The 21,990-nt window shown below is 41.8% G+C and overlaps 2 protein-coding genes across 6 annotated transcripts; one reads left to right on the top strand and one right to left on the bottom strand.

The window, feature by feature from the left end:
- The first annotated feature begins 58 nt into the window (after positions 1 to 58).
- LOC128755338 (sperm-associated antigen 6-like) lies at positions 59 to 2,705 on the top strand. The gene is made up of 11 exons (XM_053858656.1): positions 59 to 167; positions 230 to 325; positions 385 to 551; positions 748 to 931; positions 1,000 to 1,205; positions 1,379 to 1,552; positions 1,612 to 1,764; positions 1,840 to 2,031; positions 2,092 to 2,208; positions 2,271 to 2,416; positions 2,529 to 2,705. Exons 1-11 carry the CDS (start codon positions 149 to 151, stop codon positions 2,593 to 2,595), a joined length of 1,521 nt encoding a protein of 506 aa, XP_053714631.1. The 5' UTR covers positions 59 to 148; the 3' UTR covers positions 2,596 to 2,705.
- Positions 2,706 to 3,186: 481 nt separating this feature from the next.
- Positions 3,187 to 21,948, bottom strand: pip4k2aa (phosphatidylinositol-5-phosphate 4-kinase, type II, alpha a). Of its 5 annotated transcripts, none has more exons than XM_053858660.1 (11): positions 21,068 to 21,948; positions 16,350 to 16,447; positions 16,167 to 16,263; positions 14,505 to 14,657; positions 14,046 to 14,192; positions 13,932 to 13,970; positions 11,629 to 11,733; positions 9,378 to 9,491; positions 7,714 to 7,954; positions 7,494 to 7,597; positions 3,187 to 6,422 (listed from the first exon to the last, which is right to left on the bottom strand). In XM_053858660.1, the coding sequence occupies exons 1-11, from the start codon at positions 21,206 to 21,208 to the stop codon at positions 6,342 to 6,344; spliced, it is 1,320 nt and encodes a 439-aa protein (XP_053714635.1). In that variant the 5' UTR covers positions 21,209 to 21,948; the 3' UTR covers positions 3,187 to 6,341. The 5 variants fall into 5 exon arrangements, with proteins under 5 accessions (XP_053714635.1, XP_053714634.1, XP_053714633.1 ...); XM_053858659.1 differs by having other exon boundaries at positions 11,629 to 11,736; positions 21,068 to 21,947; XM_053858658.1 differs by having other exon boundaries at positions 11,620 to 11,733; positions 21,068 to 21,947.
- Positions 21,949 to 21,990: the final 42 nt, after the last annotated feature.

The raw sequence follows: 21,990 nt of genomic DNA, 5'->3' as shown, positions 1-21,990 counted from the left end.
GTCAGAAAGTCGCTGAGTATATAAATACAAAGTGGATGCGCAGGAGCGCAGTTAAGTTGTCAGAATAGTGTTCCCAAAGGTGTTTGCATGAATGAAACCTTGACAGTTCCTCCTGCAGTGGCTGTTTTATCCCTCCATCACTAGTGAAATGAGGCAGATAATTCAAGGTGAGACTGGAGGATTGTAAAAGCTCGAGCTGTGGCTGACCTGTGTCTTTGTGCAACTGCAGTCTTTGAGCAGTATCAGAAATCCAGGATGCACTTTGTGCAAACAATAGCTGACCTGGCTGTCAGACCACAGAACATAGAGGTACTTCAGAACGCAGGTAAGAGCCCGAACACTCACCTGCCGGGGGCCTCTCCTTGACTCTGCTGCTGCCACCAGGGGTGGTGTCCCTGCTGCGGCCCTTGATCCTGGATGTTGTCCCTGGCGTCCAGCAGACAGCAGCGCTTGCTCTCGGCCGACTCGCTGACCACAGCGATGAACTGGCCGAGGCCGTGGTGAAGGGGGAGATTCTGCCGCAGCTGATCCACTCGCTGGTCTCCCACAATGTCAGTATCTCTGTCGCAGTCCTCAGCAGCCTCACAACAGTCCCGTCGTCTCTGTAACTTTAGATTCCTCACCTAGATTTTGCAAAAACATGCCCAAACACATTAAAATACATATGTCAGATGTGCAGCGTTTATTTTGCTCAACAAAAGAGATGACGATTCTTTCTGCCATGAAGAAACTCTGGTGTGTGTTCAGAGATTCTACAAGAAAGCTGCAGCCTTTGTGCTCCGGACTGTGTCCAAACACTCCCCAAAGCTGGCTCAAGCCGTGGTGGACAGTGGAGGTGTGGGAGCGCTGGTGCTCTGCCTGGAGGAGTTTGATAATGAGGTGAAGGAGGCGGCAGCCTGGGCCCTCTGCTGCATCGCCAAACACAGTGAAGGTGAGACACACCGAACGTTCTCTGCCGTCATTCCTGAGGCTGATCTGAGCTGCCGCGACTTTACTCAGGTTTGTCGCAGGCGGTGGTGGACGCGGGCGCCGTGCCTCTGCTGCTGCTGATGCTCAAGGATCCAGAGATTTCCCTCAAACGCATCGCGGCTTCCACCCTGAGCGACATCTGCAAACACACGCCTGAAATGGCCCAAACTGTTGTGGACACCGGTGCCGTCGCTTACCTCGCTCAAATGATCCTGAGTCCAGATGTTAAACTGAAGGTCAGACACTGTTTGATATCCTCAACACGGGAAAATTCATTTCCTTTGTGTTTGAATTCATGGAGTATGTCAACATCTTTGCAGGGAGAAATGTAGTATACAGTTAAATGGGGTTGGCCTCGGCCTGTGACCTGGTGAAGGGAAGTGAGCGTGTGACATGTCTCTCTCTGCAGAGGCAGGTTTTCTCAGCGCTCAGTCAGATCAGCAAACACTCGGTCAGTCTGGCAGAGATGGTGATCGAGGCCGAGGTGTTCCCCGCAGCCGTGGCCAGTCTCAGGGACCCAGACGATCTCATCAAGAAGAACGTCACCACGCTGATGAGAGAAGTGGTGAAACACACGCCTGAGGTACTGACTGACACGACAACACCTCAGAGCCAAGATGCGGAGTTAAACCTTGTTTCCAGCTGTCTCAGGTGATTGTGAATTTTGGAGGCCTGGCAGCAGCGATCGACCACCTGGGCAACTGTCGCGGGAGTCTACGTCTGCCGGGGATCATGATGCTGGGATACGTGGCGGCCCACACCGAGAGCCTCGCCATGGCTGTCATCCTCTCCAAAGTGAGTGTGAGGGGATTCCGTCCGACACTTTAAATCCACTTTGAGTGACAAAGCAGCTCCGTGTGCATCCTGTAGGGGGTGCCGCAGCTGGCTGCCTGTCTGTCCGAGGAGACCGAACATCACATCGAGGCGGCCACAGTGTGGGCCATCGGTCAGATTGGACACCACACTCCTGAACATGCCAAGGCTGTGGCCAGTGCCAACCTGCTGCCCAGACTGCTGGACCTCTACATGGACGCCAACAGCTCAGTTGACCTGCAGACCAAGGTACTTCACACCGAATGAGCAGCTGTGTTTCACCCTGGTTAACATGAAGGTCCCTTTCAGAGCAAGAAAGCCCTGAAGAGCATCCTGCACAAGTGCACCTACCTGCCAGCTCTGGAGCCCCTGCTCTACAACGCCCCCTGCAACATCCTCAAACACGTGGTGTGTCAGTTCAGCAAGGTGAGCGTCGGCATGTTCACGCTTTAGTGTGCGACACTGTGACAACATCTCTCGGCTCCAAGGTGCTGCCGCACGACAGCAAGGCTCGCCGCTTGTTTGTGACCAGCGGCGGGTTGAAGAAAGTCCAGGAGATTGAGGCGGAGCCTGGGTCGGCGCTGCAGGAGCACATCAACTCCATCAACAGCTGCTTCCCCGAGGAGATAGTCAGGTAATTGGAACTACACTTGTTGATGTAGAAACATGACACTTTGGTCGTGCTTATGGATCTTTAACAGCCAGCCTGTGTGTGTGTGTGTGTGTGTGTGTGTGAATCCCTCCAGGTACTACTCGCCCGGCTACTCGGAGGCCCTGTTGGCGAGGCTGGAGAACTTCCAGCCCAGTGGTTAGAGACCTTTGTGTGCCAGCGGAGATGAGCTTCAACCGCCACAATTCGATTTTAACTATGAAAGGAGTTGTTTTCAAAAGGCTTTAGCTTTAATAATTAAAGAAACACTGAGTCAAACTAATATTTGTTAGACGTTTTCTTTTTTGTTCCAGTGCCACCTGGTGGCCATAGTTTGCTATGGCTTCTTTGTGTGATTACGTTCTTTGTTTGGTAAAAGCGCTACAAAGTATACCTCCACTTCTTTGAAAAAAAAAAGTTAAACGAAAAGAATAAGTTCAAACCAAATTCAACTACTATTCTTAAATGTGTTTTATTTAGGTTCACAGGAAATATGAATTTTAGAGCTTGATAAAAAATGTAAAAAATGTTAGGCTGCTGGTCATAATGTTTAGCAAACATGACTGAAGGTTGGAGCTAGTGATGTGCTGAGGAGTCACGAACAGTCTTCTCATTTAGGTGGGCCATCACTAGTTGGTACTTGTCATGAGATGTAGTGGGCACAACTGATCACGTCTGCTCAGCAAACATGACCTACTATAGAGGAGGGTGAACTCAAGGTCAAGGAGGAGTGCAGCTGCAGGACGACACCAGGCTGAAGCAGAACAAGTGCTTTTAATTGCTTTGAGTGAACATGAATGGAATGGAGTGTGTACTATTACTATTATTATGTGAACAACAACAAACAAAGATCATTTTGGCCTGGATGCCACTCAAACTCTTATCAGCAGTAGACACACACACTCACCCTCAGCATGCAAACCTTCTACATCTCTTCAGCACATGGCTTTGAACGGTGAGTCCAGATATCGACTGCATGAGTCCGATCATCAGGTCCTGCCTGTGTGACCAGTCGAGCCGTTTCAGTAACTCAGTTCACAGAGAATTCAGCGTTTAAAAACAAAGGAAGCGCACAAGACCTCCACCTCCAGCTGGTGTGGCGTCTCAACAGATGCGTTTGGCAAGTGAACACCTGCAGCAGCAGAGCAGCTGCTCGCTCCTCTTCGAGGAAAAGCATGTCATGTTGCAGCAGCAGGGCCGTGAGCCATCACCCCAGCATGCACCTCTGCTTTCCATCGATGAACTCATGGTTCGGTCACACGCTTCCCTCTGCTGAAGCCAGTCGCAGGCTATTTTTGTATGGCAGTCGAAACAGGTGCCTCTTTCCCATACGGAGGTGAGACGGGTCAACGTACGACAGAAACACACAACAGAAATCTGATGAAAGATGCTGATGTCAACCAACAGCAGTCATTGAGGAAGAGCACGGTACAACACACATTCTTTAAAAAGGACATCAAATTCAGGTCAACAGAAAATAGTTTACACAATTTCACACTGCTTGAGTGGCGTTCCATTTGTACTCGGAAGTTGTTTCTGGGGGAGGGTTAAGATTTAAGTTTTTCAAAAGTGCAGAGTCAATTTTATATTAGGTTCTCTATACGCGGCTCCAGCTGATTGTCAGCTCTTCATATATTTGTTTTATTTTTATTGCCCAAGATCCAACGTGCTCTCCTCAGTGGACGTAAACACTCCAATGATCCTCTGCCTGTCAACAGCTTTCATATTGGACGCGCCCTCGCCAACAGTGGGCGATGTCACATTGCATCGACTTCTCCAAGCTCGCGATTTCGCTCTGCTCTCTTCTAACGTCCGAGACAAATGGAACGAGAACACAATCATTTAGGGGCGGAACAGTAAAAAGGAAGTGAAACTGGGTTAAGAAAATAAGAGTTGTTCTTAAAAAAGACAAGCGTATAAAATTAAATACATTTGGAGTATAAAGGCACACATCTTGCACAGTGTATACAATGAAAACTGTTATTTCAAAGCGAGGACAGGATGACTGACAGCTCACACGTCTGGTTAAATGTGGCGACAAGAAATAAACCGAGACAGTCAACACTGACTACAGAGGGAACTTGTGACATGCAGGACTATACTGGCTGGACTTCTGAAAGAACATCAAGGGTTAAATTCAAGCAAGGTTCTTCATTGACCACAGCGAGCGCTTACGTTCCAAAAACGGCTCCCGTTTTAAATACAACTATATCTCCAGACTAAAATGTAAAAATATAAACGCAAATATAATCTGACATCTATACAAACTTTGTGAATTTTTTGTTGCATTTTCTTTCTCTTTTTTTTTTTTTTTTTGCAAGGGGTTAATGATAACTTTTTTCTCGAAGGTTATCCTGGAGCGACACACAACATCACCACAACTCCATCACGTACATGAATATTGCATTTCCCTTGATAAGTCTGTTACTGTAACTGTGTCGTAACATTTGGTTACTTTCCTCTTGTGCAAAATATACAAAATAATCCTCAGACGAAAAACAACACTTATTCACTACATCGACTCAGAAGAACATCAACAGCGCGAGCTGAGTTGCAGCGGAGGTGCGAGTCATTACATCACTATTTTGTCGTCTCCTCTGCAACAGTGCCGGTGCCATCCTCAAGCGGGCCCTCTGGAGCTGCACCTGGGCCGCCACAAACACTGTCCACGTCACGTTTCTACAGGTACGGTTACAGAAGCTCATCAGATATTGGGGTAAAGCATTCCCATCCAGAGGAGCTGAAACTGTCGGATTCAGCTTGATCGTAACAGAACAAGAGCTCCTCGTCTATGGGGACAAATCAAAGTGCAACATTTCTCGTTTGTATATAAGGTGCTGATGGCAACGAAAGTGATGGGGCCACTCACAACTCAACAACTCACAAAACACAACACTGACGTCAACACTCCACCACTGTTCCTGCCACAGGAGTAGAACCAAAAGGATAAAAAATGCCCTAATGCATTCAGGGGCAACCAACGAGGAGAGATTAAAAAAATCTTGCATATGTGAGATTTTCAGTTTGCAACTTCGACGTCCAAGACTCACGACTACCAAGACGGAGTTGCGTAGTAACTTAGTGCCTTTCTGCCATTGAACCTCACAACATTATAGGGAAGAAAGACATTGTTTTTTCACATCTTAGTTTGAAGACTTCCATGGTGGGATTATCACAAAATGACCTAAGTGCTTGAACCTGGTGGGATCTGAACGCAGAGAAACAAAATCCTTCTCCGTTCCAGATGTTGAAACAAATACTGCACATCGCACTGCAAACGTTAGCATAAACCAACTGTGCTGCTCACAGTCGGACAAAAACCTCACTCGCCGTGACATGTCACATCACAGCACCATAGATTTACACTGCCTTGCATGAATTCAGTCAGCAAGCAGAGCAGGATGCGAACTTCATGAGCGACATTTGAAGGAGCAGGATCTGTGGAAGAGCCTGAGTGAGAGCTCCTGGGGAGGGCGCTGTGGTTGACCTATTGGAAGACTGCTTTTGACTCCCTGAAATGAAGCATTAGACAAGGCTCAACGCTGTCATGTGACCTGACTATACAACGTGGATTTCCACACATTCTCCCCGACGATAAAACTGCACACCAACACTGAAATAAAAAACTCACTTCACTAAATCTGCATTCCCACGACAACACAGAAACGTTTAACAACGACACAAAAAACAAACAAGACTTCCTCTCATCGACCTTGTACACGTCAAAGTAAAGATGTCAAATGTAAACCTTTTTTTTAGCTGCAGAGTGTGGCACCCCCACTGTAAATAAAAGAGATAAAAGGTAGGGGTGAGGACAGTGGGCCAGGGACAGTCACACAAAGCTTTTTTTTTCTTCCCCTCTCTTCCTCATGCTCTCATACGCCTTTGTGTCTCCTGCTGACTCTGGGCGCTACGACAGGATGGTGGTGATGAAATCATAAAACCTCTTGGAGTACTGCTCTGGGTTCACTGTGGAGATTTCTGCTCCAGCCTGCAGGAGGAGAGAGAGGCAGGATTCACCCACAGAAATAGGACAATAGATGATGACCCACCAATGAGCATGATGACATGACGGACCATTATTATTGTATCAGTCTGAGCAGATCCAAGTCTTAAAATGAACGTTCAGAGCTTAGTCCTCACTGCCTGGATAATGCCTGCACGTCGCTGATAAGCTCGACTAAGATCGGACGGGTCGATGTGTGGCTGCACCACTTTCAGCGATGCAAACAAACTGCTCTTCAGACATGAAGAGTGTGGAACATTATATACAACTAAGAAGTGTAACTGTACGTGCAACTTGATTTAGCAGTGTTCACCGGTGTTCTTCGATGTCTGCGGTGAAAACATATCAAACCTGATATCAACCATGACGCCACTGGCAAAGACAGAGCTCTGCAGATTTGTCTTCAACCACCTTCATTCAGCTCCCTTAGATCATTAGTTCTCACGAGAAAATAATAACACGTGAGTTGTTTGTTTGGTTTTAGGAGACATTACCACCATGAAAGCATGGTGGTTAGTGCAATCAAAACTCAACATATATCATGGATGGACAAAGAAAACAAATATTTCAAGTTCCATTCCAGAAACCAGCCGAAGGAAGCATGTTGCACTGATGGCGGCTCCATGATGGGGGCCGCAGTCGACCGTTGCTCTGAAGCAGTGAGTCTAGATCTTAAGTGAAACTCATTGATCAGTCAGCTGTGAACGACGTAAGATATAGCGGTCTGAAAAGGTCTACCCGTGAGCTTCGCGTGTTCTTCCTCTACTGGCAATTGAACCAAGAACTAAAGATCTCAGAGTGCCACCCATCGTCATGGAGCTGACATGACTCAGTAACTGTGGTTACTGTTGGCTACAAATGCAAGGCCTGGAAACAAACTCCAAGTGAAACCATAGATGCACAACAGGGCCATATACCCCAACATTTGTTAAAAAAAAAAAAAAAAAGTAGCGAGGAAAAAAAAGAGCCATAAAAATATGCCATAAAAATGATAATGTCAAAATATGGATGTATATAGTCACAGACAACAACATTGACACTGGTCTGGATAAATACCCCATGCTTGACTGTTTTGGCTGCGTGGGCAGCTTTCTTCTTGGCATCATAATGCTGCAGGATGTCGATAATGGCCATGAAGTAAACCTCCTTCCTGGATGCGCCTGAAAAAAAAAACTTGGAAGTTGGCACATCAAACGACCAGCAGGGGGAGCTATTGAAGTTTAAGACGCAGCTTGGAGATCAGTTCAATAACCCTGAAACTGATGAGCAGACTCACCGTCGTGGCTCTTGATGGCATAAACATCAATAGTGGGGTCAAACTCTCCTGGCGACAGGTGCTTGGTGCTGTCCAGTGTGTTGCTCGGACTGTCAGGAGGCGTCCCAATGCCTCCTCCGTCACTCTCACCCTCCTCCTCGGGCTCATTGTCTTCACTCTCCACCTCCTCCTGCTCAGCTCGCTCCACGTCATGAATCCCTACCAGGAGGCTGTAGTCCATCAGCTTCAACTGAGCCAGAAACTGAGGATGGAAACATGGAAGCTCAGAGATGGGTTGGAACCCTAAGTTTATTAGGAAAATGAAAAAACTAAATGCGACTAGGAGTTTACTAGTGATGGGTGGATGAGGTATCACAAAACAGTATAGCTGGGTTGATGAAAGAGTGTCCTAATTTCCAGAGGCCATAAGATGGCGCTATTGGTTTAGAAATGATGTGAGGTTTCATTGTATTAGTTGTTCCAAGTCCAAACATTTCACAGCAGACAGTGCCATCTGGTGGCCTCTGAAAATCAGGATAGTGTTTCAGGAAACCTTATCAACCTTTCAATACTGTGTCATGACACTTCATCTACCGGTCATCAGACTGATCATGAGTAAGGGCAAAACAAACTACAAAGTCCTATTTGCTGTAAAATAGCCAAAAATATATTGTATTTGTAGCTAGGCCGTTGAGGGGCTGAGTGAGACAACCAATCACACAAAGCGCTTACAGTGATGTAATGGTGCTGATGCTAGAACATTTGAGCAAGAAAACTAGAGCCCAGGACACTTCTTATATCTGTGAATAAAAACTACTGGAATAAACTGACTGACTGGAAATACAACATTACTGAACAACTTCTCTTGTGTCAACTTCACAAATGTGTTACAAAACTATTTAAAAGATAAATATCCAATGATTGAGTTATGAAATTCCAAATTAATATTAATATATATTTGTCCAACACATACCGAAGTGAGAACCATTTACTAATTTGTGACTGTCTTCCCTTTCTCTAGCACTGCATGTTTATTATGTGGTTAAAATGTTAAGCTCAGAGCACAACAGTCAAATCAAATGAATAATAAATAAATAAATAAATAAATATTTCAACAACTGCCTTGTTAGGACACTTTTTAAATGGAAAAGATACTTCATGGACACAAAAAAACAAGCAAATCAAAAGTCAATCTAAACTCCTCGGGTCAAGTCACTCAAATGTAAAAAAAAAACAAAAACAAGTACAGTTCAAGATGTTGCCTGACTTTGAGGCTCTACTAACTCCAACTCCAGCAGCTCCTGCTACACCTGCAGTCTCTAGTGTGGGCGACGGCCAGATGGATATACTGAGAAACAGATGGGAGTCGCGGCAAAGGAAGCAGTGAGAAATCCCAGTGGCCGCAAAAACCACTAAGACAAGAAAAAAAAGTGGCAGCAGCAAAGTAGAAGAAATCTCTGGGCAACAGCCAAACTATTAAATGTCAAATCACAAGAGAGAGATGAAAGTGAAGACAAATTTCACATTCAGTGTGTTCCTGTGTAGAAAAGAAGTGAGTCGAGAGAACCACTGACTAAGATCATTCACAGGGTGAACCGTTTTGACAATTCTTTTTGAGTTCAAGGAAAAGATCAACTGAAAGAGTTTTGCTTTGAACAGGAAAACCTTGGACAGCTTTGACATACCTCTACATCTTTCCGCAATTTCTCCAGGAACATCTTTTTATTCTCCCCGTCGATGTGGATCTTCTGACCATCATTGATGAAGTCGTTATCCTTGTAGGTGGGCAGCTCCTTAGCCTGGCCAGCACCAGCACAGATTAGTCAGCAGACAAACACAGCAAAATATTCTGGCAGTTGTTCTGGGTAAAATCAATAAGCTTCAATGTGGCTTTACTTCACATCAGAAAATTGCAAGTGATAGACTAAATTTGGATTAGAAACAAATCTTTATTCGTGTTTATTTTACCCAGAAAACGCATCCACTTATTAATCTAAAATTGGACTTCTTCAAAATGGCTTTATTGTAGTCTGGTGTGGACAGAACAATTCGATCAGACACACATGCATGTTGAATGCCTGATGTTTGCTGGCACAGCCTCTCTCTGAAGGAGCTGCTTGAACCATGGATAGGTTCTGTTTACACTGATTCAGTTGTCTGTGAGATAGACTGCTCAGACAGTGGAACAATTTCATTTAGCTCTTTCATGTTCCCTTAAAAAGGTTTGCAGCTCACCTGTTTATATCCTGAAAGCATCTGTTAGTGCCATACACTTTAATGTCACTGGAGGATAACATCACTATGACAACTCCACCTGAGAGACGCTCACCTAGCAGACATCGCCAGCAGCAAAACATTGACTTAAATAAAGGTGGAATAACTTTACAAAAACACTTATGCACCATTCAGCATGAGGCCGTATGCATTTTCCAATCTAAAAACAGGTGTATTTTGATTATTATTATTTTCTTTTAACAGAGTGCAACATCAGCAGCACTCATTATCAAAGCCAGTACAGTGACAATGAGCCCTATTTTAGAGGAGAAGAGAGCAGGAGTTGAGACAACAGCAGCAGTTTAGAGACTACAGCGATTCTACGTCAGCAGGAGAGTTGGCAACACACACTAGCAGCTTAGAATGAGCAACAAACACATACAGTAGTTGAACACACACATCTGACATGAGCCCACATATACAGACATTGACCTACAAGTTACAATAACATGGTATGAATGAAAAATATGTGATGTAAAATTGGACAAAATGATAATGGCAAATCAAAATTCAAACCCTTACACAGACTTCCTGTCTCTATCGACAGGAAGAATAGAACCATGATCCGTTTTAATCTGATGTCACACTGAGTCATTTTCCTGTGGCTGTTAAAAGGCTTTTAGCATTCTTCTAATTGATAACTGTTATACCTCCTGGGACCATAAAAAAACAACATGATGTTTCAATGTAATTTCACACTTAAGGGCTGTATTAGGTTTTAAAATGTAAATGTCGACGCAACAAGAATAATAAAAAATGTGGCCATCATACCACCCACAACAGAAAAGTTAATAGTAACAATTTTTCTTTTTATTAAAAGCTTATAAAATGAAGAGCAAAACCGTTTTGTAGAAAAAGTGCAGTTGAATGTCATCAAATAAAATAAAGGACCAAAAAAAAAAACCAAACCAGATAGAGATAGATGGAGATAAAAACAATCAGAACAAGGCTGAAATATCAACAAAGCTTGAAGTTCAAAAGGCACAAGACAAATGTTAAATAACTAATGTTGGACAGATTGTTTAGTCAAATGTGACCTCTGAGCATTGGAACATGGAGTGTCATGTACATTACTGGCCGTTTCAGTGTCAGCAGTTTCAACCGAGAATAGAATGCTTGTGAAGATATGTACTAAATATGTCATACTAACTAAGCAAACATGCAGTTGAGCTAGAGCATATTCAGTATGATATACATCAGCACAACATAAGGATTATAAATAAAAAAAATATATATATGTGATATTCATACTGTTGTTCGAAAGACTGGATCACGCCAGACAGCTTCATTTCTGATCTGTAGATATTATTTAGCAGACTGATCTCACCACGAGTACAGTAGCAGAAAAAAAAAAAAATCAAAAACAAATGGGGATTAAACAACTTAAAGAAATGACTTCAAACGCAGTTCCCCATCATTTGGTTGGCATAGTAGTGATAAAAATTGATGAAAAGCCTGTGCTCTACAGAGAACGATGAAGAAAAAAAAACAAAAACAAAAATGGACTTGGTCCAGACTGGGAAGACAGGTGGTGATGAATCGACAAAGAAAGGATGGAGGACAAAAATACAGCGCACCAGTCTGAAGATATGTCCAAGATAAATCAAAAGGTTAAGTAGATCATGCCTGGTATATGAGCCCTGGTTCTCTTACATCTCTTACGTGTTTCATGGCGCAGTAAAAGCGCGTAGCAATCCGTAGTGTTTGCAGCCTTTGCTGCACGTTACCAGATTTGGGCCGTGGGGGCACATCCTCTGGTTGGGGCGGCTGCTGGAGTGGAGGAGAGGGAGTTGAGGAGGGGAGGCAAGGAGAAGTACAGGATAGAGGAACGAAGTTGGAAGTAAAGGCAGAGTTTAAAAGGCACTACAACACATTTTCTGAAGCTAACTTTGAAAAGGGCATCAGTGTAGAAGATCAGCGGGACCATTCAAGATGTAACAATGCTGAAGAGGGACGGCACTGGTCACCAATTGCCCTTCAAGCTAACGTCAGTCGGTGTAGGTTCTTAGTGTTTTCATGAAACGGGACAAGGTTTATTAGGCTAAAATGACTAAATCCATGATGGATGCTTTAAAAAAAATGTGTCCTGAAGTGGGTCTTTAAAAAATTGAAAAATTTGTTTTGGTTTTTAAGGTTGGAGGTAATGAATTCAGTAGGAATGAACTACATGAACTACAATTTAAGATGAGCAAGGCTTGAAGAAAATCCTTGGAAGTGGTGGTTAATTTACCATCAAGACAACAGCCATGTACTTGTGAGGTAACTGCAATACAGCTTCTAGACTTGTAAACAATCAATATACAAAAATACAACACACTTGAATTAAAAAGATTTGTATGGCAGATTAATAAAAATCTAAAATCATATACAGAACAGCAGAAATACATCATAAATATTAAATTAAATTATGTCGGTTCATGGAATATTCAAGTGCAAAAGGAGCAAGTGTGTGTTCATCCAAAAAGTCTGAATAGATCAACAACAAAAAAAGATGTTTGAAAATATATATTTTAAGAGGACACATGCATGAAAAGGAGACAGTCATGCAATTGGGAGTAAACTCTGCCATGCTTGTGTTTGAGAAGACCTTTTAAAAAGTGGACTTGAATGCTTGTCAAAAAGTGCAAATCATATCAAATCACAACAAGACTAAAAAACAAAACAAAAAACAATCACATTAATGATATTCAATGAACGCTATATATCTTAGAGAGCTCTGATTTTTAATCATTATACTCCCACAATAATGGCTTGCTGAAGAAAGGAACATGAATATATCGTCTGCTGACACCACATGCTCTGAACATCGCTACATTACGAAACAACTCCATCTTTTTTGTCTGATTGCGGGAGAATATGAAACTGGACAGCAAATTATCGGAGTCAAGTTAGGGAATGTTATCAACAATTGTATGTGTGTCACACAATAATCCAATACACTTCAGATATTGAAGAAACCATTTCAATGTGTCAACATCTTTTCCTTTTTGATTATTTATGTCTCTCAACTTGTGCATACGACTATAATTCAGTTCACACAAAAATGAATAAACTGACCAGATTTTTCCAGAAGGCCAAGAGGGGGATATTCCCCATGCAAGCATTGGGAACCAGTGAGGAGGGGAAAAAAGTCACGTGCGTTTAACCTTCAGTCACATTCTTTTTCCACTCATCTGAAGGAACCTCTTCTTCCATTGACTCCACATGCTATTTTTAGAGCAGGGATTCCCTGAACTCCTTCATGCTTCACAGTGTATTGTACCACAATACGACAATATACAAAAGCTCACTACCAAACCAGACAAATCTCCCCTAGGCCCCAGAAGACCTTCAACTATGAACGGTGAATCCAGATGAGAAATAAAACCAACATACCAAAGAAAGTGTTTTTAAGTGTCAGGTATAATAAAAACAATCATGGGTAACAGCATACTTTTCAAGAGTCTTTCAGAGCCAACAAAAATGAAATGTCTGACTCCATTAAAAATAATGAAAACTGATGTTGATATGGAGTACATGTCTATTCAAAGTCATGAGAAAACGGGTCACATGAAATTGTAACACACACTGTCACGATCACACAATCATGAGCGAAGAACTTTGTCTCACAGACAGCAGGCAGGTGGAGCAGCAGAAGCAGGGTAAATACAGAGGAAGCAAATGAAAAACACAAATGGCATGCAGGGACTGGAAGAGGGACAGTATAACTAGGGAAGTGCAATCTGGTAGCTGTGCATTTTTTTCTTTTGTCATCCTTGAGAAAAAAAAAGTGATTGTTGGTTGGATGGCCATAATGTCGAATGTTTTCGGGATGGTCGTCAGCTAGTAAGACTCAAAAGATACACTGGTTGTAAATCTAAATACATATTTATTAAACACGTTCAATTTACGTTGTAGCACAAAAATAAAAGGTTTAGTCTTCACTACACCTTCCAGCAAGACAGCATCATAACATAAGACAGTACCTTCTCTTTGTCACTGGCCTCTCTTGCCACAGTGGACCCCTTGAACAAAGAGAGAAATATTACAGACTTTGCCCATCCAAAATAGCCAAGTCTAATAATTCTGTATGCTCTCACCTTGAGATCATATTTTTTGTAGACAGAAAGGCGATGCGAGAAGACGTTGCGGGTGACAATCATGTAAGATGCATCTCCGTCCACTGTCAGGCGGTACATCCCAAGAAACTGTGGCAGCAGTGTGTTGCCATGACACTCCACGATGAACTGACAAAACAATCAGAAGCATCACTGAAAGGGATGTAAAAAAACCATACAGCAATAACCAGCTGCCAATGCCAACTGTTCCACAGGTGAACAACAATGTGGTTTAACATAACATTCTCGGCACATGATAGCTTTAAAAGGTTTTCTACATTGATTATTCAAGTCATTGTCACATAAATGACATATCACTTCTACAAAAACTGTATTTCACTGCCTAATGACATGTGACAATGAAGGCAATGAAGATAAAAAAATATATAGATAGATCACAAAATTCCTAAACAGGATTTCATCATTTTTCTAAGAAATTACCTGATGATACTTCTTTAAGATGTTGTGCATCTCGGCAACATCCTCACTGCTGATGGTCTTGATGACATAGCGTTTGTCATAAGAGGTGTGGAAGCGAGCCCCACTACGTCCTTGTGCCTCACTGTTCAAGGGTGCACTACGTGTGAGAGAGTTCTGGGAGTATGAAGAGCATAAACATATATTAATACATTTTTAATACAGCTACTGTCTGATGCAAAGTAATACATTTTGAAAGAATAGAGTGATTGATTTGTGCAATGTTAAACAAATTTAGTATAATACAGTCTAATAAAATAATTCTGAAGGATTGAATGTTATGAGTTCAACACAATTACAGTTTAACCATCATGAAGATATTGCAAACACTGTCATAAAAATATGATGGCTGGAAAGAATTTAAATTGTGATGATTAAATCCCATCACAAATCTCACACCTCACATGGAAGAAAATACTCAGTTTCTAAGCAAAAATTGGTAACATAATGTTGGTTGAAGGGAGGAGTCAAGTCTGCTTTGAACAAGATGCCTCTTGCAGGCACCTTCATGTTGCCTGACAGCCATCCGTTCTTAACATGTGGTGCTTTGACCTCCAGCCTTCTGCCTGTACAAACCTACAGGCAGATACAAACAGCTGCAGTCCAGACTTGGGAGCGCGAAAGTAACATGATCCAACACCCCTGGCTCACCACCTCATTCTCAAAGAATTCCCCTTGTCCACTGCCCTTCAGTTCCTGTTGTTGTTTTTTTTTTACACTAGTACTATTTGTAAAGGAAAAAGGAGCTAATTGTGATGGACAATATACATATATGATATGATATACTGATGTTTGACTGAACCGGTAACATATCGAAACCAAAACACGGGTCTTAATGGGGTAATAAAAATTAACATATCTCCAAGGAGGCATTATAAAATTTCATAGGTTTTGGTCAATTAGGAGCTCATTATGCAGAGCATCATTAATGTAACAAATTTGGCGAAACAGAATTGATGAGGGGGGTTTATGTTATTAAGGGTACGATACATTTACTCTGTCCTTAACATCTTCAACTACCTGCTGCAGCCGGCTAACTTTAATCTAAACATGCCAGAGAGACAGCTGCAGTGAACTGGGACACAATGACCTCCAAGAGCTGCCAACTCACTGCCTGCAAAGGGAATGAGGGATTTTCTCACATGGAAAAAAAATCAAGAAGACCAGTGGCAGGAAACAAAGCTACAAGGAAAGGGAAAAAGTTAAAGAGAGTCCAAGTGACTAAATAGAAATCATGATCATTCCCTCAACCCTCTGATTAGAACAGTGACTGTGGATGAGAATTCTGATGTTGCTATATAGTTCTCTTGAGTTACAAATACTTGTTCATTTTCTGTCATTTTGGACATTATTCTTATTATTACTATTAAGCCAAAACTACGATCACAGGCCGTAGACACGTATACAACTTGACACTGTCATATCAACTCGATCAAAAGATAAGAGTTTCTAGAGTCCAGTAACATTTAGTTCCTTTCATCCTCTAAAACATTCCGTGAAACAGATGGAGAGTATTACACTTGAATCAAGGTTAGTTTGCTTTTAAGTCTCATTCATGTCTCTTCGTTAATGGTGTCGGTTTTCTCAGTCAAAGACTTCCCTGAAAAGTCCAGAAGCAGTACATACCGAAAATTCCTGATCATCGATTCCAAACCTCTCTCTGAGATTCCGAAAGACCAAGGGACAGTACTCTTTGAACTTGAAATGGCTTGGCATATTCTCCCTTTGGGGGTAGATGATAAATTGTAGATGTTAATGACTACAAAACTAGAACTAGTGAGTAAATGGAGGTAAAAAAAAAAGGTTTACTTATTAAATAGGTGGTTATCCACTTTTATCTTGGAATAGGCCTTGAAATCATCTGGCATGAGCATGATGGGGATCTGAATATGACTCAGCTCATTTATCTGTGGGAGGAAACAGAAACAACAATGAGAACTCACCCAAAAAAACACATGAAGGAAAAATACCGGACATCAAAGTTCAGTGGTAAGGAGTTTTGCTTCCAAAAGAAAAACACACTCTTAGTTGACTTGTGAGCCTTGGGAAACATTTATCCAAGTACTGCAATAATTACCAACATGTCATCTGTGCAAAGCTCAGATGTAGGCACTCGGTGTGCAAAAGACAACGCTAGTATAAACAAATTACACAACTGATTTATTTAACAGAGAATCCCTACTCCTTCATTGAGTGAACTCACCCATGTGGATGAGAGGTTTCTCTTTAAGTTAAAAGTAACCACCGTGACATTACAGGACATTACTTGACTTCAGAGAAGTTGAAACAGTTAAAGCAGTTTCAAAGTGATTTATCCTTTATACTGGACTTCATAGCTACATGCAGTAAACTGGACATGGAGCGCCAATCCTGAAAAACTGAACAATCCTGAACAACTAAGAAAATATGGAAAACGGATGTACATTGGAATCAAAGTGACAGTGCAGTGGTTTATAAAAAAAAAACTTACCACCTACACGGCATTCATTATTTATTTATAATAACAAACCTGAAATGTCTGTGACAATATTCCACAACAAGATACTATTAAAATGGTCACACATTTATGAGTCATGCACCTCCACACTCACACCTTCTGTGTTTGCACATTTGTTGTTGGCTGCAGGTAGAAGTTGCTGCCAGGTTGCTTTGATCTATTAATAACCCTTATTTCACTGCACACACTTGTAATTTCTGTGAACTGAATTATTTCATCAGAAACTGAGGTGCAGCAAAAAAAAAAAAAAAAAAAGCTAAGGATCTCACAGATCACAATGCACATTATCATTATGGCAATGAATTACAAGAGCGTTTAGGCTGAAATTAATCGAAACAATGACATGTTTGAGAGAATAATGCAGTTCAGTTTTATAGCAAACATTTAACAGGATAATAGGATTTTATTGTCAAACTTACAAAAGATTATTTAAAACTGAATCTAGATAAAACAAGAAAAATATGCAAGAAGAGTGAATATATTCGGCAGCAAAAGACAGAGATTTTTCTGCAGCGCTCTGGGGTGACAGTCACTGACATTAGAGTGACGCTATGGCACAGATGCATGATGGGTACTCATCAGGGAGATGTCCCCTGGTTTAAAAAAAAAAACAGAACTGTTTCACACAAGGGCAGTCATTGCCCCACGGCAATACACATCTGAATGACAGGCGTACAAACTGATCACTGAATTTAACAGCAATGTGCGAGACAGTACTGTGTATAACAAATAACAGGCAGGTTGGGTGAAGACAAGGCTATTGAGACTACTTCTCAATAAATGTATTTTAAATGTGCCCCATTATGGCCCTTTCAATAATAAAACAAATAAATAAGGACGTGCTGAAATGAAAATGCAGAATAAAATGATCGTTCTAGCGGACCTCCTCCGAGGCACATTTTTATTTTTCAAAATCACAGAGATTCCAAATACGCATTCTATTGCATCGTGTTGTCGATTCGAAGCAGAATAATCTTTCAGGCCTACTGTTTGACTGCATGATTGACTGCCACTATTGACTATCCACCAAAGGCTGACTATGACTTTTTGTGCAATATTCATCCAAATATATACAGTTACCGAATATTCATTCTTACAAATAAATGCCAATTGCTTCACAGAGTATCATACCACAGCTAACACACTTCAAACCATAAAGATGACATTAGTAAGACAAAGCTATTGCGTAAGCCTTAAATCTCCTCTGCAACTACTGACAGCTTCTATCAATGAATTACTGGCCTTGAACAGAGCACGTAAGCCGTCAAAAAGGGTTCAGCCATTACTGGACTCCGTCTGAAGCAAAAGTGACAATAACCGCTGACCCTTCTTTAATTTGATTAAATGCAGGTGCTGGGATACGTGGATACAGGGCAGTTGGACACACAAAATTACATTGGCTAGGGAAAAGCTCTGACTTCACTTTTCACTCGTATAACACTAACCATCATTAGATGGCTGCCAGAATCCGCAGTTAAGAGGAGAAACGGCTGAGGTGAAGTGACCATTGTAACCCAAAAAGATGAAAGTATGGGAACATTTCATTAAGGAGACACAAGTCTGTCAACACGTGTGACGAGTCAACAACAAAAATAATTGTTTATTGCAGCCCCACTGTGTATCATTACTTGGTACCAAATCATAGAACTTTCATTTATAAATGGTGTTTCACATAAATTACTTTACAGTTAAACCATGAATGTGACATTTCAAAAACTGCAAGCCAAACATCTGCCATCCTCCATCCTACTTCACCCGTCTTACGCAGCCACTTCCTTTTAGTCTCTATGGTGACAAGAACTTATCCGGTCCACGATGTAGAAAGAACACACAGTTGCACCATTGGACAGGAAGCCTGTGTAGTGATCATATGTTATCTACATCATGACACAGCACCATTCCTTATTATAACCGTGAGATAACCTTTACTTAACAATGTGACAATACCACCTCTGGATAGTGGAATGTGGTAAATAAATGGGGACTGTGCTGCCACCTGAATTTTGCATGCAAGCAAATGATATCATTTTCCATTAAGAAGTTAACATTTCAGCTTAACTTTTGGTTAAGCTATCTTGGTCACAAATCTTTTTGCACCATTTAAAAATAAAGATTTCCAGTCACATACAAAAACATGAAGCAGATATGTCAATCTGATAAGAATTTTGCATTGTATCTTATTATTTTTTTGTTTTTTTTTCTGGTCTTTTTTTCTGGAAAGCTCATGACCACAGAGTCGAACAACTACTGGTAATCGATTACTCTTCCACACTATCATTTATATTCCATAATAAATGTTATAATATAATAAATTATATTAAGTACATCTGGAAATGCAAGAAGACCTTTGAACATTTAAACACAGATGTAGATTTAAACAACATAGATGCAGATATTCCGAAAATGCAACAACACCACAGTAGTATATACATATAAAAAAAACAACAACAAAACATTTCAACACTTCAATACCAATGCATGCTCTTTTAAAAACCACAAATGTGGAATCACCTTCTTATGGACCGCAGACTAAATGGTTCATCCATCTTAGCTTTGAAAATGCATTATACAAAACCTTCTCCACTCTGGTGACCTGGACACAACCTCTTAGGAGAGTTGATGACTTCACTTTCATAAAAAGAAAATCATGTATTCTTCAGTTTTTATCAGTCATTATGAGGACACCAGAAATGGGACATGCTGAAAAACAACAACAGCTAAAGTCTGTGTGGCCAACTATTAAAGGATATGGTAGTTTCAACTGAGTGAGTAATATCTAAGGGCTTACATTATGAGGCCTGTCCTGCTGAGTGAATCAAGCCCATAGCAACATGCCAGATCTCATTTGGGCTGGAAGATGTGTTGCAAGTCAGAGAAGAAGCAAGTAGGCAATGTGCTTGTATGATTGTACACAGTTGAAGTGTCACTGAAATATCTATCAGCAGATTCTCGTCTGTCAGGTACAACAGACTAGATTATGAAGAAAGAGTTTAGTTAAATGTAAAAAAAACCCTGTTCACTAAAGTAGATATTAATAGAGGATTATGTAATGTAAATAGCATGTTGCAGCAACTCTGAGTCACTCAAAGAAAACGACTGATCTGAGCTGTCTCTAAGTCCTGTAGACATGTGATTAAAAAAAGATCTGGCAAGGTAGTCAATGAAAGTGCTGAGAGTGAATGCAATAAAGACACAGCAGAGAGGAAAAAGGTGACATATAGGCAAATGTGCAACTACTAAAATAGTAATATTTAAATTCCTCTTCCTGCTTAACAATTGTAAGCTTGTCTTAGAATAAAACACTTGACTCACAACATGTCCAAACACACACAACTAAACTTTTTAATATGGAAGGGAAATCTATACATGCTCTAAAAAAAGTCAACGAGCACAATGACTCTGTGAAAGAGCAAAAGCCTCAACAGTGAATTTTTGAATCAGGAACATCAAGTTCACCACAAACGGTATTTATAACTAATGTAATTCCTGTTCAATATGATTGCCTGCACTAAAACAAATAGGTAATAGAATAATAAAAATTGTGAGATATTTTGAGTGACGTGTTGAATTCAAATAAAGGGGATTTATTTATCAATAAACTTGAGTTTAATAAAAAGCATTCTTAAACTGTCTTGTCTCTTGAAGGAGGACACGCACCAACGTTTTCACTGCAGTTTCTTGCTGTTCACTGCAGATATTTGCTATGCAGAACTGAAATAATTGTTCTTTCAACACTTATTTTAGCGGAAATACTGAGCACAGGAAATATTTTACAGGAAGAGAAATGGGGCAGAGTTTGCAGTGTTACCGTGGAAGATTTCTCCTTCATGACATGCAAAGCTCAAAGTGCACAACAGGAAGCAACAAAACACTTAACACATTGACTGCAACGAGAAGTAGAATAATAACAATGGCAGCAAACACACGTAGAAAGCCATGTCATTTCTCATCTCAAGCGAGGAAGCTGTTCGTGTCACATATGAGGACGGGGAGCAGGAGAGTGGATACGGCTTGGGATGATCTGACTCACCGAGTGGTTTACTCCCCACATGAGCACGCTGAGCAGGGGGTCGCTGGCACGGAAGAGCTTCACTTTCTGGGCAACGAAATGCTTCTTCTTGGTCTTCGTTTTGCTCGCAATAGATGCGGCAATGCTACTCGCTGTAGCCATCTTTTCAGGCAACTAATCTTGAAGAGGAGTGTGTTTTCTTCTCGCTGGCACAGCGGCCACCAGCCCACCGCTCAGTGAACACTAACAACACTCTCCATTTAGCCAGTCAAATCGTCTCTGTTCAGTTACTACCCAATATTTGAGAAATGGCTTAAAATCATATATTTACAGGGCGGCAGCGTTTTCTCCCCCACACTGTCCAGTCCGTCCCTGAGCCGACATCAGTAGTTGCTTGCTCCCTCCCGGACTGTTACCCTGTAAGCTGGCGATGATGTCTCACTACTGTGTTAGCTCAGTCGACTAGCCTGCATGCTAGCTGAAAAACGCCAACCACTTGCCCATTTAAACACACAAGAAAATGAATTCATGAGACGCAACGATTAATAAAACGACTGAACAACACTACCACGAAGCGAAGACATTAAAAGACCTGAAAATAAAGGCTGAACTACTACACTAGACCACCAGTTCGCCGACGATAGTCCCCCGACCTTCGCTAGCGGGACAAGCTAACTATACGGACCGCATACGGTCAGCGCGATGCTAGGTCTTCCTTTCCCCAGTCAGTTGGCAGCAGTAACCGGGCTGATGTTTCCCGTCATGGTGTCGTGCAGCTCCGAGCGCCACGAAGCATGTATTTGTTCGCGAAGCACCGAGTATCATGTGTGCCGCTGCTGCTGCTGTCCACTGACAGCTGGGCGGAGGGAGGTGACAGCCCGCCCGCCTCTGCCAATGACACACGCACGCGCGCACCTACGAGCGCACGCACGCATGCGCGTTCG

This window comes from Synchiropus splendidus, chromosome 3 (genome assembly GCF_027744825.2).
Source record: "Synchiropus splendidus isolate RoL2022-P1 chromosome 3, RoL_Sspl_1.0, whole genome shotgun sequence".
Lineage (NCBI taxonomy): Eukaryota > Metazoa > Chordata > Actinopteri > Syngnathiformes > Callionymidae > Synchiropus > Synchiropus splendidus.
The sequence above is the reverse complement of the archived record's forward strand: the minus strand, read 5'-3'. Positions and strand labels throughout refer to the sequence as shown.

Coding starts and splice junctions, on each gene's coding strand:
- LOC128755338 (XM_053858656.1), top strand. Junction 932..999: donor CATCGCCAAACACAGTGAAG/GTGAGACACACC, acceptor GACTTTACTCAG/GTTTGTCGCAGGCGGTGGTG. Junction 2,417..2,528: donor TTCCCCGAGGAGATAGTCAG/GTAATTGGAACT, acceptor GAATCCCTCCAG/GTACTACTCGCCCGGCTACT.
- pip4k2aa (XM_053858657.1), bottom strand. CDS start 21,208: ATGGCTACAGCGAGTAGCATTGCCGCATCTATTGCGAGCAAAACGAAG. Junction 13,971..14,045: donor ACAAAAAATATGATCTCAAG/GTGAGAGCATAC, acceptor TCTTTGTTCAAG/GGGTCCACTGTGGCAAGAGA. Junction 7,955..9,377: donor AATTGCGGAAAGATGTAGAG/GTATGTCAAAGC, acceptor TTCCATCCTCAG/TTTCTGGCTCAGTTGAAGCT.